Source organism: Coregonus lavaretus, assembly GCF_964263955.1.
Source record: "Coregonus lavaretus genome assembly, contig: HAP1_SCAFFOLD_541, whole genome shotgun sequence".
Taxonomy (NCBI): domain Eukaryota; kingdom Metazoa; phylum Chordata; class Actinopteri; order Salmoniformes; family Salmonidae; genus Coregonus; species Coregonus lavaretus.
Genome location: NW_028164151.1, coordinates 34,938 through 49,677, shown reverse-complemented (window position 1 = coordinate 49,677; position 14,740 = coordinate 34,938). Strand labels below are relative to the sequence as shown.

Genomic DNA, 14,740 nt, shown 5'->3' with positions numbered 1-14,740 from the left:
ACTGGGATGTCCTCTCCTCTACTGGACACTACTGGGCTGTACTGGGATGTCCTCTCCTCTACTGTCCACTACTGGGCTGTACTGGGATGTCCTCTCCTCTACTGTCCACTACTGGGCTGTACTGGGATGTCCTCTCCTCTACTGTCCACTACTGGGCTGTACTGGGATGTCCTCTCCTCTACTGTCCACTACTGGGCTGTACTGGGATGTCCTCTCCTCTACTGTCCACTACTGGGCTGTACTGGGATGTCCTCTCCTCTACTGGACACTACTGGGCTGTACTGGGATGTCCTCTCCTCTACTGTCCACTACTGGGCTGTACTGGGATGTCCTCTCCTCTACTGTCCACTATTGGGCTGTACTGGGATGTCCTCTCCTCTACTGGACACTACTGGGCTGTACTGGGATGTCCTCTCCTCTACTGTCCACTACTGGGCTGTACTGGGATGTCCTCTCCTCTACTGTCCACTACTGGGCTGTACTGGGATGTCCTCTCCTCTACTGTCCACTACTGGGCTGTACTGGGATGTCCTCTCCTCTACTGTCCACTACTGGGCTGTACTGGGATGTCCTCTCCTCTACTGTCCACTACTGGGCTGTACTGGGATGTCCTCTCCTCTACTGTCCACTACTGGGCTGTACTGGGATGTCCTCTCCTCTACTGTCCACTACTGGGCTATACTGGGATGTCCTCTCCTCTACTGTCCACTACTGGGCTGTACTGGGATGTCCTCTCCTCTACTGTCCACTACTGGGCTGTACTGGGATGTCCTCTCCTCTACTGTCCACTACTGGGCTGTACTGGGATGTCCTCTCCTCTACTGTCCACTACTGGGCTATACTGGGATGTCCTCTCCTCTACTGTCCACTACTGGGCTGTACTGGGATGTCCTCTCCTCTACTGTCCACTACTGGGCTGTACTGGGATGTCCTCTCCTCTACTGTCCACTACTGGGCTGTACTGGGATGTCCTCTCCTCTACTGTCCACTACTGGGCTGTACTGGGATGTCCTCTCCTCTACTGTCCACTACTGGGCTGTACTGGGATGTCCAAACTTGTGAAACATAGACGTCTTATGATTCGGTTAGATTTGGTCTGGTCCGGACCAACCAAATTCGGCCTTGTTGGGGGATAGAATAATAGCCATATATGCAACAGGATGATTGTGGTTATTTCTACCTTTGTGTACCTAGTTAGGATACATCACCATGAAGAGAATTACATTCATATCATCATTATGCATTTCTGTGTAGTACAGATCAGGGACCCATGATGAAATTCCTTTACCGTAATTCTGTTACCGGGTGTAAATCCACTTCACTTACTGTAGTTCAATAACCAAAATATATATTTTTCAAACTCAAGGTGTCATGTCATAGCTGACACCCCATTTGTTCTGAAGAAATCTTTTGTTTTTGGAAAACATGGTCGCATAAAAAACTGAGGGAGAATTTACTGTAACTCTGTTACCAAACTTTGCATCTGCAGTTCTTCCAGTTTCTGTGTAAATTGTTTGAACGAGTCCTTGTGCATATACAGTTGTTGTAATGGTAAAACCAAAGCTAAACTTAGAAAATAAATGCTTTTTGTTTGGGATACATTTTAAAGGGATAAATCTGAGTCTCAGTGTAATTCCGTTACCGTAGAATTGCCCATAACAAAGCAATGCGTGTCACCTTGTAGGCTACTACTAAACCAGAACAAGAAACAGTGGTGTGTAGCCTGGATTCTCTTAAAGGGTTAGGAAGAAATACCTGTCAGCTATTTTAACTGGCTGTAATGTCTACTTGGTAAATGTTTTATAATTTCTACTACCGTCTTTCAATGTCAACTGGAAAGTCGATGTCTGTAATATCTTTTAGTTGTGTTTGGACCCCAGGTGTTATGGAGTCAGTTAATGGAGATCCAACCAGGTAGACTAGCTGTTGTTATGGAGTCAGCTAATGGGGATCCAACCAGGTAGACTAGCTGTTGTTATGGAGTCAGCTAATGGGGATCCAACCAGGTAGACTAGCTGTTGTTATGGAGTCAGCTAATGGGGATCCAACCAGGTAGACTAGCTGTTGTTATGGAGTCAGCTAATGGGGATCCAACCAGGGAGACTAGCTGTTGTTATGGAGTCAGCTAATGGGGATCCAACCAGGGAGACTAGCTGTTGTTATGGAGTCAGCTAATGGGGATCCAACCAGGTAGACTAGCTGTTGTTATGGAGTCAGCTAATGGGGATCCAACCAGGTTGACTAGCTGTTGTTATGGAGTCAGCTAATGGGGATCCAACCAGGTAGACTAGCTGTTGTTATGGTGTCAGCTAATGGGGATCCAACCAGGTAGACTAGCTGTTGTTATGGAGTCAGCTAATGGAGATCCAAATCAAATTAATAACACATTGGACTGTGCATTTTTAAATGCAACATGAAGTCTCTGTTTGAACTTTGATCACAGACAGTAAAAGTGTTGTCATTGTTAATGATACTTCAACAGTGTTCAGAAATATTGACTGTTCTGTTATTTCTTATTGTAGCTGAGTGAACTGTGACTTACATCTAAAATGAGTCTCTCTGGGGAGAGAGAGGAGGGGACCACTGCCTCTAAAATGAGTCTCTCTGGGGAGAGAGAGGAGGGGACCACTGCCTCTAAAATGAGTCTCTCTGGGGAGAGAGAGGAGGGGACCACTGCCTCTAAAATGAGTCTCTCTGGGGAGAGAGAGGAGGGGACCACTGCCTCTAAAATGACTCAAGACACCAGTTCTAAGAGGTAAGAGATGACATGTAAAATATACAGTTCTCTTAACAATATAAAACTAAAGGGAAAGGTTTTCCCAAATTACATCAAATGTAGTTCTACATCATTAATTTAAAAGTCCCCAAACCGATTTACCAATTGCAGACTGTAGCTTTATAAAGAAACATTAGGATTTCTATGAGTTCAGCTATACAGTTGTTGAAATGATGTAGATGAGGTACTGATGAGATATTGATGAGGTGATCTGCCTCCCTGTTTTGTTCAGTGTCCAGAAGCCCAGAGCAGAGTCACCTGCCCCCAGCCTGCTATCAATGAAGAGTGATCAGCCACCTGCTTTCAGCCAGGAACCATTACCAGATGACAATAAGGAAGTGGAGAGTTTGGACAGTGAGGATGCATTAAAGATCACACACAACCTTCTGGACAGAAGAAGTAAGACTGTGTTTCATACAATATTACAAAGAACGGGACAAAGGCCCCTCTAAAACACACACACACACACACACACACACACACACACACACACACACACACACAAACTTATGAGTCCCAACTCTCATTGTTTTCCTACAGGTCAAACTCTTCTGACAGTCCAACAAGACATTAAGGCTAAACTGAAACACAAGTATCAACACATATCTGAAGGAATTGGACACCATGGAAACCAAAGTCTGTTAAAGGACATCTACACAGAGCTCTACATCACAGAGGGTGGAAGTGGAGGGGTCAATAATGAACATGAGGTGAGACAGATAGAGATGGCATCCAAGAAACAAATCACACAAGAGACACCAATCAAATGCAACGACATCTTCAAGCCTTTAGCTGGACAAGACAAACCTATCAGAACTGTGCTGACAAAAGGAATCGCTGGCATTGGAAAAACAGTCTCTGTGCAGAAGGTCATCCTTGACTGGGCAGAGGGAAAAGCAAATCAGGACGTTCATTTCATGTTTCCTCTTCCTTTCCGTGATCTGAACCTGAAAAAGGACCAATACAGTCTGATGCAACTTCTTTCCGACTACTTCTCAGAGCTGAAAGAGATTGACAACATTGAAGATGGTGAAACCAAAACTGTTTTCATTTTTGATGGTCTGGATGAGTGTCGACTTCCTCTAGACTTCAAAAACAATGAGAGGTGCTGTGATGTCACGAAGCCAACCTCGGTGGACGTGCTGCTGACAAACCTCATCAAGGGGAATCTGCTTCCCTCTGCTCTCCTCTGGATAACCTCACGGCCTGCAGCAGCCAATCAGATCCCACCTGAGTGTGTTGACCAGGTGACAGAGGTACGAGGGTTCAATGATCCACAGAAGGAGGAGTACTTCAGGAAGAAAATCACAGATCAGAATCTGGCCAATGAAATCATCAAACACATGAAGACATCAAGGAGCCTCCACATAATGTGCCACATGCCAGTCTTCTGTTGGATATCAGCCACTGTCCTTGAGATGATGCTGAAAGAGGCAGAGAAGGATGAAGTCCCCAAAACTCTGACCCAGATGTTCACACACTTCACGCTCATCCAAATCATTGTGAAGAACAAGAAGTACAACAAAGCCACAGAGACAAACCCAAAGGAACTGTCTCAGTCAGACAAAGAGATGATCCTGAAACTGGCAAAGCTGGCTTTCCAACAGCTGCAGAAGGGCAACCTGATCTTCTATGAGGAGGACCTGAGAGAGTGTGGCCTTGATGTCACAGAGGCATCAGAGTACTCAGCATTGTGTACAGAGATCTTTAAAGAAGAATCTGGGCTGAACCAAGAGAAGGTCTACAGCTTTGTGCATCTGAGCATGCAGGAGTTTCTAGCAGCAGTGCATGCTTCAGAATCATGTCTGGACAAGAAGGTAAATGTTTTTTCCACCACTAGTGAGGATGAAGAGGAGGAGTCAATCCAGTTGTTTGACTTACACAGGAGAGCAGTGGACCAGGCCTTGAAGAGTGAGAATGGACACCTGGACCTGTTCCTCCGCTTCCTTCTGGGTCTCTCACTGGAGTCCAATCAGAATCTGTTACGAGGCCTTCTGACACAGACAGGAAGTACAACACAGAGCAATGAGGAAACAGTTGAGAGAACAGTCAGGTACCTTTCAGACAAGATCGAAAGGGAATCCTCACCAGAAAGGATCATCAACTTGTTCCACTGTCTGAATGAACTTGGTGCCAACTCTCTAGTTGAAGACATGCAAACCTCCCTGCGATCAGGAACTCTTTCAGAAACAATACTAAAACCTCACCAATGTTCAGCCCTGGCCTACCTGTTACTGATGTCAGAGGAGGTGCTGGAGGAGTTTGACCTGAAGACATACACCACATCAGAGGAAGGTTATCAGAGGTTGCTGCCGGTAGTGAAAACCTGCAAGAGAGCACTGTAAGTTCTGCTATTGAGTTTTTACATTTACATTTACGTCATTTAGCAGACGCTCTTATCCAGAGCGACATACAAATTGGTGCATTCACCCTATAGCCAGTGGGATAACCACTTTACAATGTTATTATTTTTATTATTTTTATTATTTTTTTTGGGGGGGGTGGGTTGGGGTAAGGGGGGGTAGAATGATTACTTTATCCTATCCCAGGTATTCCTTAAAGAGGTGGGGTTTCAAATGTCTCCGGAAGGTGGTGAGTGACTCCGCTGTCCTGGCGTCGTGAGGGAGCTTGTTCCACCATTGGGGTGCCAGAGCAGCGAACAGTTTTGACTGGGCTGAGCGGGAACTATGCTTCCGCAGAGGAAGGGGAGCCAGCAGGCCAGAGGTGGATGAACACCATGCCCTCGTTTGGGTGTAGGGACTGATCAGAGCCTGAAGGTACGGAGGTGCCGTTCCCCTCACAGCTCCATAGGCAAGCACCATGTTCTTGTAACAGATGCGAGCTTCAACTGGAAGCCAGTGGTGTGTGCGGAGGAGTGGGGTGACGTGAGAGAACTTGGGAAGGTTGAACACCAGACGGGCTGCAGCATTCTGGATGAGTTGTAGGGGTTTAATGGCACAGGCAGGGAGCCCAGCCAACAGCGAGTTGCAGTAATCCAGACGGGAGATGACAAGTGCCTGGATTAGGACCTGTGCCGCTTCCTGTGTAAGGCAGGGTCGTACTCTCCGAATGTTGTAGAGCATGAACCTACAGGATCGGGTCACCGCCTTGATGTTAGCGGAGAACGACAGGGTGTTGTCCAGGGTCACGCCAAGGCTCTTCGCACTCTGGGAGGAGGACACAACGGAGTTGTCAACACTGATGGCGAGATCATGGAACAGGCAGTCCTTCCCCGGGAGGAAGAGCAGCTCCGTCTTGCAAAGGTTCAGCTTGAGGTGGTGATTCGTCATCCATACTGATATGTCTGCCAGACATGCAGAGATGCGATTCGCCACCTGGTTATCAGAAGGGGGAAAGGAGAAGATTAGTTGTGTGTCGTCAGCGTAGCAATGATAGGAGAGGCCATGTGAGGATATGACAGAGCCAAGTGACTTGGTGTATAGGGAGAATAGGAGAGGTCCTAGAACTGAGCCCTGGGGGACACCAGTGGTGAGAGCACGTGGTGCGGAGACAGATTCTCGCCACGCCACTTGGTAGGAGCGACCGGTCAGGTAGGACGCAATCCAAGAGTGAGCAGGGCCGGAGATGCCCAGCTCGGAGAGGGTGGAGAGGAGGATCTGATGGTTCACAGTATCAAAGGCAGCAGACAGGTCTAGAAGGACAAGAGCAGAGGAGAGAGAGTTAGCTTTAGCAGTGTGGAGAGCCTCCGTGACACAGAGAAGAGCAGTCTCAGTTGAATGACCAGTCTTGAAACCTGACTGGTTAGGATCAAGAAGGTCATTCTGAGAGAGATAGCAAGAGAGTTGGCTAAAGACGGCACGCTCAATAGTTTTGGAAAGAAAAGAAAGAAGGGATACTGGTCTGTAGTTGTTGACATCAGAGGGATCGAGTGTTGGTTTTTTGAGAAGGGGTGCAACTCTCGCTCTCTTGAAGATGTATACAGTATCATTATTCTGAAGGATTTGTATATCTAACAGATTATCTCCTCTCTCCAGACTGGATCGCTGTGAACTCACATATACATCCTGTGAGACTCTGGCTTCAGCTCTGCAGACACCAAACTCCCCCCTGAGAGAACTGGACCTCAGCTACAATGACCTGGGAGACCGAGGAGTGGAGCTGCTCTGTGTTGGACTAACCAGTGCACTCTGCAACATACAGACACTAGTGTGAGTTAACTATCTTCAGTATCCACTGTGAGTGTTTATATATTCTGTATGTACTATATACTGAACAAAAATATAAATGCAACATGCAACAATTTCAAAGGTTTTACTGAGTTACAGTTCATATGAGGAAATCAGTCAATTGAAATAAATTCATTAGGCCCTAATCTATGGATTTCACAAAAATGGGAATTCAGATATGCATCTGTTGGTCACAGATACCTTAAAAAAAAGTATGGGTGTGTATCAGAAAACCAGTCCGTATCTGGTGTGACCACCATTTGCCTCATGCAGCGCGACACATCTCCTTCACATAGAGTTGATCAGGCTGTTGATTGTGGCCTGTGGAATGTTCTCCCACTCCTCTTCAATGGCTGTGCGACGTTGCTGGAAACTTCCGGGAACTGGAAGACGCTGTCGTACACGTCGATCCAGAGCATCCCAAACATGCATGTCTGGTGAGTATGCAGTCCATGGAAGAACTGGGACATTTTCAGCTTCCAGGAATTATATACAGATCCTTGCGACACAGGGCCATGCATTATCATGCTGAAACATGAGGTGATGGCGGCGGTTGAATGGCACGACAATGGGCCTCAGGATCTCGTCACGGTATCTCTGTGCATTCAAATTGCCATCGATAAAATGTGATTGTGTTCATTGTCCGTAGCTTATGCCGGCCCATACCATAACCCCACCGTCACCATGGGGCACTCTGTTCACAACGTTGAAATCAGCAAACCGCTCGTACACACAATACCATCACGACGCCATACATGCTTTCTGCCATCTTCCCGGTTCAGTTGAAACTGGGATTCATCCGTGAAGAGCACAGTCCTCCAGTGTGCCAGTGGCCATCGAAGGTGAGCATTTGCCCTTTGAAGTCGGTTACGACTCTGAACTGCAGTCAGGTCAAGACCCTGGTGAGGATGACGAGCACGCAGATGAGCTTCCCTGAGACGGTTTCTGACAGTTTGTGCAGAAAGTATTTGGTTGTGAAAACCCACAGTTAAATCAGCTGTCCTGGTGGCTTGTCTCAGACCATCCTGCAGGTGAAGAAGCCGGATGTGGAGGTCCTGGACTGGCGTGGTTACATGTGGTCTGTGGTTGTGAGGCCGGTTGGATGTACTGCCAAATTCTCTAAAACGATGTTGGAGGCGGTTTATGGAAGAGAAATTAACATTCAATTCTCTAGCAACAGCTCTGGTGGACATTCCTGCAGTCATCATGCCAATTGCACGCTCCCTCAAAACTTGAGACATCTGTGGCATTGTGTTGTGTGACAAAACTGCACATTTCAGAGTGGCCTTTTATTGTCCCCAGCACAAGGTGCACCTGTGTAATGATCATGCTGTTTAATCAGCTTCTTGATATACCACACCTGTCAGGTGAATGGATTATCTTAACAAAGGAGAAATGCTCACTAACAGGGATCTAAACAAATTTATGCACAACATTTGAGAGAAATAAGCTTTTGTGCGTATGGAACATATCTGGGATCTTTTATTTCAGCTCATGAAACGTGGGACCAACACTTTACATGTTGGGTTTATATTTCTGTTCAGTATAGTTAGTATGTGTATGTTTTTAACATTATTTTAACATTTTTGGGACATATCCAGCAACATACATAACATATATAAAACTAAGGTAAATATCTTGAGTGAGTTAGTATGTTTTTAACATTGGTTAATCATGTGTCCTTCTGTTATTGTATTAATGCATCTCATTATTCTTAAAGCTTTGCATATTTAACAGTGTATCAACATATCTCCTCTCTCCAGACTGGCTGACTGTAAACTCACATATGAATCCTGTGAGACTCTGGCCTCAGCTCTGCAGACACCAAACTCCCCCCTGAGAGAACTGGACCTCAGCTACAATGACCTGGGAGACAGAGGAGTGGAGCTGCTCTGTGTTGGACTAACCAGTCCACTCTGCAACATACAGACACTAGTGTGAGTTAACTATCTTCAGTATGAGTTATTATGTGGATGTTTTAAACATTTGTTAATCATGTGCTCTTCTGTCCTCTAGTCTAGGTCAGTGTGGTCTGACAGCGGGTTGCTGTTCAGATCTGGCCTCAGTCCTGAGTTCACCCAACTCACAACTGAAACAACTGGAGCTGAGAGACAATGACCTACAGGACTCAGGAGTTACACTGCTGTCTGCTGGACTGGAGGATCCAGACTGTAAACTACACACACTGGGGTATGTACAGCTGTTTCAGTCAGGTCGGTACTGAGCTGAGTTACACTGCCCTCTGCTGGACTGGAGGATCCAGACTGTAAACTACACACACTGGGGTATGTACAGCTGTTTCAGTCAGGTCGGTACTGAGCTGAGTTACACTGCCCTCTGCTGGACTGGAGGATCCAGACTGTAAACTACACACACTGGGGTATGTACAGCTGTTTCAGTCAGGTCGGTACTGAGCTGAGTTACACTGCCCTCTGCTGGACTGGAGGATCCAGACTGTAAACTACACACACTGGGGTAAGTACAGCTGTTTCAGTCAGGTCGGTACTGAGCTTAGTAAAACAAATACTCTGAACATCTGATGTTTCATGTCAATGTTTGTGTCATGGACAAATATATGGGTGTCCTACAAGATGATTGACACCAGTCCACCAACCTAGACAGCTGTTGTGTCTCTCTGTAGGCTGTCTGGCTGTCTGGTCACAGAGGAGGGCTGTGCTGCTCTGTCTTCAGCTCTGAGGTCAAACCCCTCCCACCTGAAAGAGCTGGACCTGAGCTACAATCACCCAGGAGACTCTGCAGGGGGACTGCTTTCAGCTGCTCTGGTGGATCCCACAGATAAACTGATGAAGCTGAAGTAAGTCAGAATAGATGTCCTAATAGTGTGAGCAGTGGTTGTGTCCTATGAAGTGTAGTAGGTTCAGTAACATGAGGACATGATGGTAGAATTAAGGGGACGTTTACCCAGCAGGCTTAGCACTCCAACACAGCATACATCATCACCACATGAATACTCTTCTTCTGCATCTCTGATATCCTGTTGGAATTGTACTCTGTTCTGTATGCAGTAGGTAGGATAGAATACCTGTATTTCTCTAGTAATGAATTGTACTCTGTTCTGTATGCAGTAGGTAGGATAGAATACCTGTATGTCTCTAGTAATGAATTGTACTCTGTTCTGTATGCAGTAGGTAGGGTAGAATACCTGTATGTCTCTAGTAATGAATTGTACTCTGTTCTGTATGCAGTAGGTAGGATATAATACCTGTATGTCTCTAGTAATGAATTGTACTCTGTTCTGTATGCAGTAGGTAGGATAGAATACCTGTATGTCTCTAGTAATGAATTGTACTCTGTTCTGTATGCAGTAGGTAGGATATAATACCTGTATTTCTCTAGTAATGAACTTGGATAGTGCACCAGAACACAACAATATGGTTTAAATGTTGACTGCTTTATTAAGTCTTTGTCAGTCAATAACCTGTTTCTCCAACAGTGTGGATCATGGTGGAGAGTTCAGGCTGAACCCAGGGCTGAGGAAATGTAAGTCTCTTCAATCCTAATCAACTACATATTCAGAACTACAGTAACATAGTAACTAATCAATACTTGTTCTCTACCTACAAAACAACATTTTATATGAAGATGTGGTTTGATTAAACTCTCCTTTTGTCTACAGATGCCTGTCATCTCACCCTGGACCCAAATACAGCAAACCCATACCTGATACTGTCTGAGGGGAACAGGAAGGTGACACGGGTGGAGGAGAAGCAGCATTATGAAGACCATCCAGACAGATTTGACCGTCATCCCCAAGTTCTCTGCAGAGAAGGCTTATCTGGATCTCGTTATTACTGGGAGGTGGAGAGGGATGGTGACATGGCTCACATTGGTGTGGCGTACAAAGGAATGAAGAGGAAGGGAGAGGAGAATGACAGTTGGATTGGAGACAATAGGAAGTCCTGGGGTTTATTCTGCTCTGACAGTGGATATTACTTTCACCATGCTGGAGTCAGCAGATCCATCTCTGGTCCTGTTTCTAACAGAGTTGGAGTGTATCTGGACTGGCCAGCTGGTACTTTGTCCTTCTATAGTGTGTCCTCCTCTGGTACACTGACACACCTTTACACAGAACACACCACATTCACTGAACCCCTCTATCCTGGGGTTGGGGTTGGGTTTGGGTTTGGGGTTTCCTCCTCCTCCTCCTCAGTGACCCTGTGTCAGATAGATGACCAACACATTCAAAGGTGAGTCATAGCAATGTTTTATCATGTGTTTTCCTCTGGAATCATTCCTACAATTAGATTCGTAGTGGTGTGTTTTAATGTGTTCTGTTGGACCTACAGACAGTTAGATTAGTAGTAGCGGTGTGTTTTAATGTGTTCTGTTGGACCTACAGACAGTTAGATTAGTGGTGGTGGTGTGTTTTAATGTGTTCTGTTGGACCTACAGACAGTTAGATTAGTAGTAGCGGTGTGTTTTAATGTGTTCTGTTGGACCTACAGACAGTTAGATTAGTGGTGGTGGTGTGTTTTAATGTGTTCTGTTGGACCTACAGACAGTTAGATTAGTGGTGGTGGTGTGTTTTAATGTGTTCTGTTGGACCTACAGACAGTTAGATTAGTAGTAGTGGTGTGTTTTAATGTGTTCTGTTGGACCTACAGACAGTTAGATTAGTGGTGGTGGTGTGTTTTAATGTGTTCTGTTGGACCTACAGACAGTTAGATTAGTGGTGGTGGTGTGTTTTAATGTGTTCTGTTGGACCTACAGACAGTTAGATTAGTGGTGGTGGTGTGTTTTAATGTGTTCTGTTGGACCTACAGACAATTAGATTAGTAGTGGTGGTGTGTTTTAATGTGTTCTGTTGGACCTACAGACAGTTAGATTAGTAGTGGTGTGTTTTAAGTGTCAGTTTCACTCTAACCACAAGAGGGCATCAGAACCTGTTAAAATGATACCTGGTGACTTCACGTCTCTAGGGGCTTTCATCAAGATAAGCAATGTCACCTGTAATGTCACCATCAGTATTGACTCCATGGAAGTTGACATAGTGTTATGTCACATTAGGCAATGCACCCTACATAGGGAGCTGTTCTGTCACCCTTTATACACCCTTTGTATTGCTTATGAAGACTGCATGTATGCTATATAAAACCTTTATAAGTTGTATTTAGTTTAATCACAGTCTATCCATCTGCTTTCCCAACAGCAGAGACCATGGTGGAGAGTGTTGTATCAAGCCTGGACCTGAGAACACCAGAGGCCAGATATGTGAGTGTTAACTGATAATTGTTTTAAAATCAAAATACGATTAAAGCGTTCTTGAGTCCCAGGCAAGGAACACAATCATGATCTATTTGGTCAAAACAAACTTAAAGGTAGAGTCAGCAATATGATGTAGATGCACAAAGTAAACATCATAGTGGGTAAACTTCTACAACAACTAAGGGCGTTGGAGCGCGATGCTAAACTTCTCTGTTTTGGTCCCGTGGCTACCACGCTGTAAGAGTGAAGAGAACCCGTGCACATGGGCAAATACTGTGTGAGTGAGAAGTCAGGCATCTTGCTCATCACAATATCTGCGGTGCTGCTCGTACAACATCATTTAGCTGACTCTACCTTTAAGCTCTCATCCTGGGATCTACCAGAAATCAGGCCCCCAACATCTACAAAACATGGACCAGAAAGAACCATGTTGTTTCCTGCTTCCACAAACATTCATTAATATAACACTCATGTCAGATTATGGTATGATAATGAGTGTACATTCTGAGACTGTTGCTCACTTACATTCATTTTTATTACAAGTCTGTTTAATATTTATTAATTCATTATTACATGAGATTGTCCGTTTTAAATAACAACTACTTTTGACTTCAGGGATTCCTCAGAGCTGTAAGACTTGTGACCATGTTGAGGTAAGTCATAATGTCAATTCTCACTTTTACATACCTTCAGGAGTCAGGCACAGTCTGAAAGCCAGGTGTGTACTGACCAACCATTCATACTGGGATATAGACAGTCCTGTGTTCTGCTTTAGTAATATAAACACAGTCTGAAAGCCAGGTGTGTACTGACCAACCATTCATACTGGGATATAGACAGTCCTGTGTTCTGCTTTAGTAATATAAACACAGTCTGAAAGCCAGGTGTGTACTGACCAACCATTCATACTGGGATATAGACAGTCCTGTGTTCTGCTTTAGTAATATAAACACAGTCTGAAAGCCAGGTGTGTACTGACCAACCATTCATACTGGGATATAGACAGTCCTGTGTTCTGCTTTAGTAATATAAACACAGTCTGAAAGCCAGGTGTGTACTGACCAACCATTCATACTGGGATATAGACAGTCCTGTGTTCTGCTTTAGTAATATAAACACAGTCTGAAAGCCAGGTGTGTACTGACCAACCATTCATACTGGGATATAGACAGTCCTGTGTTCTGCTTTAGTAATATAAACACAGTCTGAAAGCCAGGTGTGTACTGACCAACCATTCATACTGGGATATAGACAGTCCTGTGTTCTGCTTGTAGGAATGCAGGATTTTAACTTCTGTCATATTTTGTCATTAGACAGTTTAATTGGATCAATCACCAGCATTCCATGTAACATTGAATAAATACATTAGATAAATTACTTTGTTCATTTAATGGGCCAGTTTCCCGGACAAAGATTAAGCCTAGTCTTGGACCTTAAATAACTTTCTATTGAAAGTTCCATTGATCATGCTTTAAGTCCAGCACTAGACTCAATCTGTGTCCAGGAAACTGGCCCCATATGTATAACTGACATGCTTGTCCTTGTTCAGGACTCCACACACTGGCTTCAGATTGAACCCTTGACTTCCACTGTCCAGGGAGTGACAATGTTCAGGTAAAATAACTACTTTTAACATTTCATTCCACTTGCTAGTGTATTTCCCCGTTACCTTTGGGAATAGTCTTCTAATCCAACCTCTCCATTTGACGATTGACCCTCTCTACCATATCTTGTTGTTGCCCTCAGGCACAGGACACCCAAAGGGCGTTATGAGTGCACAGTGTCTGGGCTCCGCTGGGTGTGTGAGAGAGATGTCATTCTGAAGTATCACTTCAGGAACTGGGAACCCTACAGTCAACTTCTGAAAGACATACAGTACGGACAAGGTGGTCCATTGCTGGACATCACTATGGAGTTAGGTGAACTGGAGGAAGTTCATCTGCCACACTTTGTCTGTTTAGGTAAAACCATATTGACATAGGATTCAGAAAGACATTTCCATGTAACTGAGTTTCACTTCCTGAATGAATAAATGAACTATTCTGGGAGTTTGAGTTTACTGTGATCTGGTACCGCATATTCTTTGTGTTTTAGTTGTTTGAATAATACAATATTTGTCTTTCTGTCTCCTTTTTATTGTGTTGTTCAGGGACCAACCCTTCCCTGAGGAATGAGATGAAGATTCTTCATGTAGAGGAACATGGAGTGTCTGTTGAGGAAGTGCATGAGGTCACCAGATTCCATGCCAAAATTCTCCATCCCAAGTTCTCACTTATCTCTGTTATACTGAGCTATATCTTTTGGCGGAACATAGATGTCCACTGTGAGCTGATGCTCTATCTGACAGTGAAAAAGCAAACACTAATTCCACGCCTATACCTGTTCCCCAGTAACCCCAGCCAAATACAGGTGAGGTACCATTCTTTTAGAGGTGACCTTAACTAAGCAGTGGTACGGTTTATGTTGACACTCATAACATGAAGATAATAGTGTGTTGCTAGTTTTCTGAATAATGTTTGAATAAGACTATACATTGACTACCTGTCGGAAA

The 14,740-nt window shown here is 44.7% G+C and overlaps 1 protein-coding gene and 1 long non-coding RNA gene across 2 annotated transcripts in view; both read left to right on the top strand.

Annotated features, from left to right (window-relative positions):
- The window catches only part of LOC311117417 (protein NLRC3-like), a gene marked incomplete at its 3' end in the record, with an annotated part of 40,752 nt that extends 29,577 nt beyond the window's left edge, over positions 1-11,175 (top strand). Inside the window, exons 2-9 of the mRNA XM_084192356.1 lie at positions 2,523-2,755; positions 3,009-3,175; positions 3,317-5,117; positions 8,727-8,900; positions 8,980-9,153; positions 9,605-9,778; positions 10,418-10,464; positions 10,601-11,175. Coding sequence (XP_084048482.1) covers positions 2,550-2,755; positions 3,009-3,175; positions 3,317-5,117; positions 8,727-8,900; positions 8,980-9,153; positions 9,605-9,778; positions 10,418-10,464; positions 10,601-11,175 — 3,318 coding nt within the window. The 5' untranslated portion in view covers positions 2,523-2,549. The remainder of the gene's footprint in view (positions 1-2,522; positions 2,756-3,008; positions 3,176-3,316; positions 5,118-8,726; positions 8,901-8,979; positions 9,154-9,604; positions 9,779-10,417; positions 10,465-10,600) is intronic.
- Positions 11,176-12,680: 1,505 nt separating this feature from the next.
- On the top strand, positions 12,681-14,051 carry LOC311117404. Its single transcript, XR_014611619.1, has 3 exons — positions 12,681-12,842; positions 13,739-13,803; positions 13,936-14,051. It is a non-coding gene; the product is annotated as an uncharacterized lncRNA (long non-coding RNA).
- The last annotated feature ends 689 nt before the right edge of the window (positions 14,052-14,740 follow it).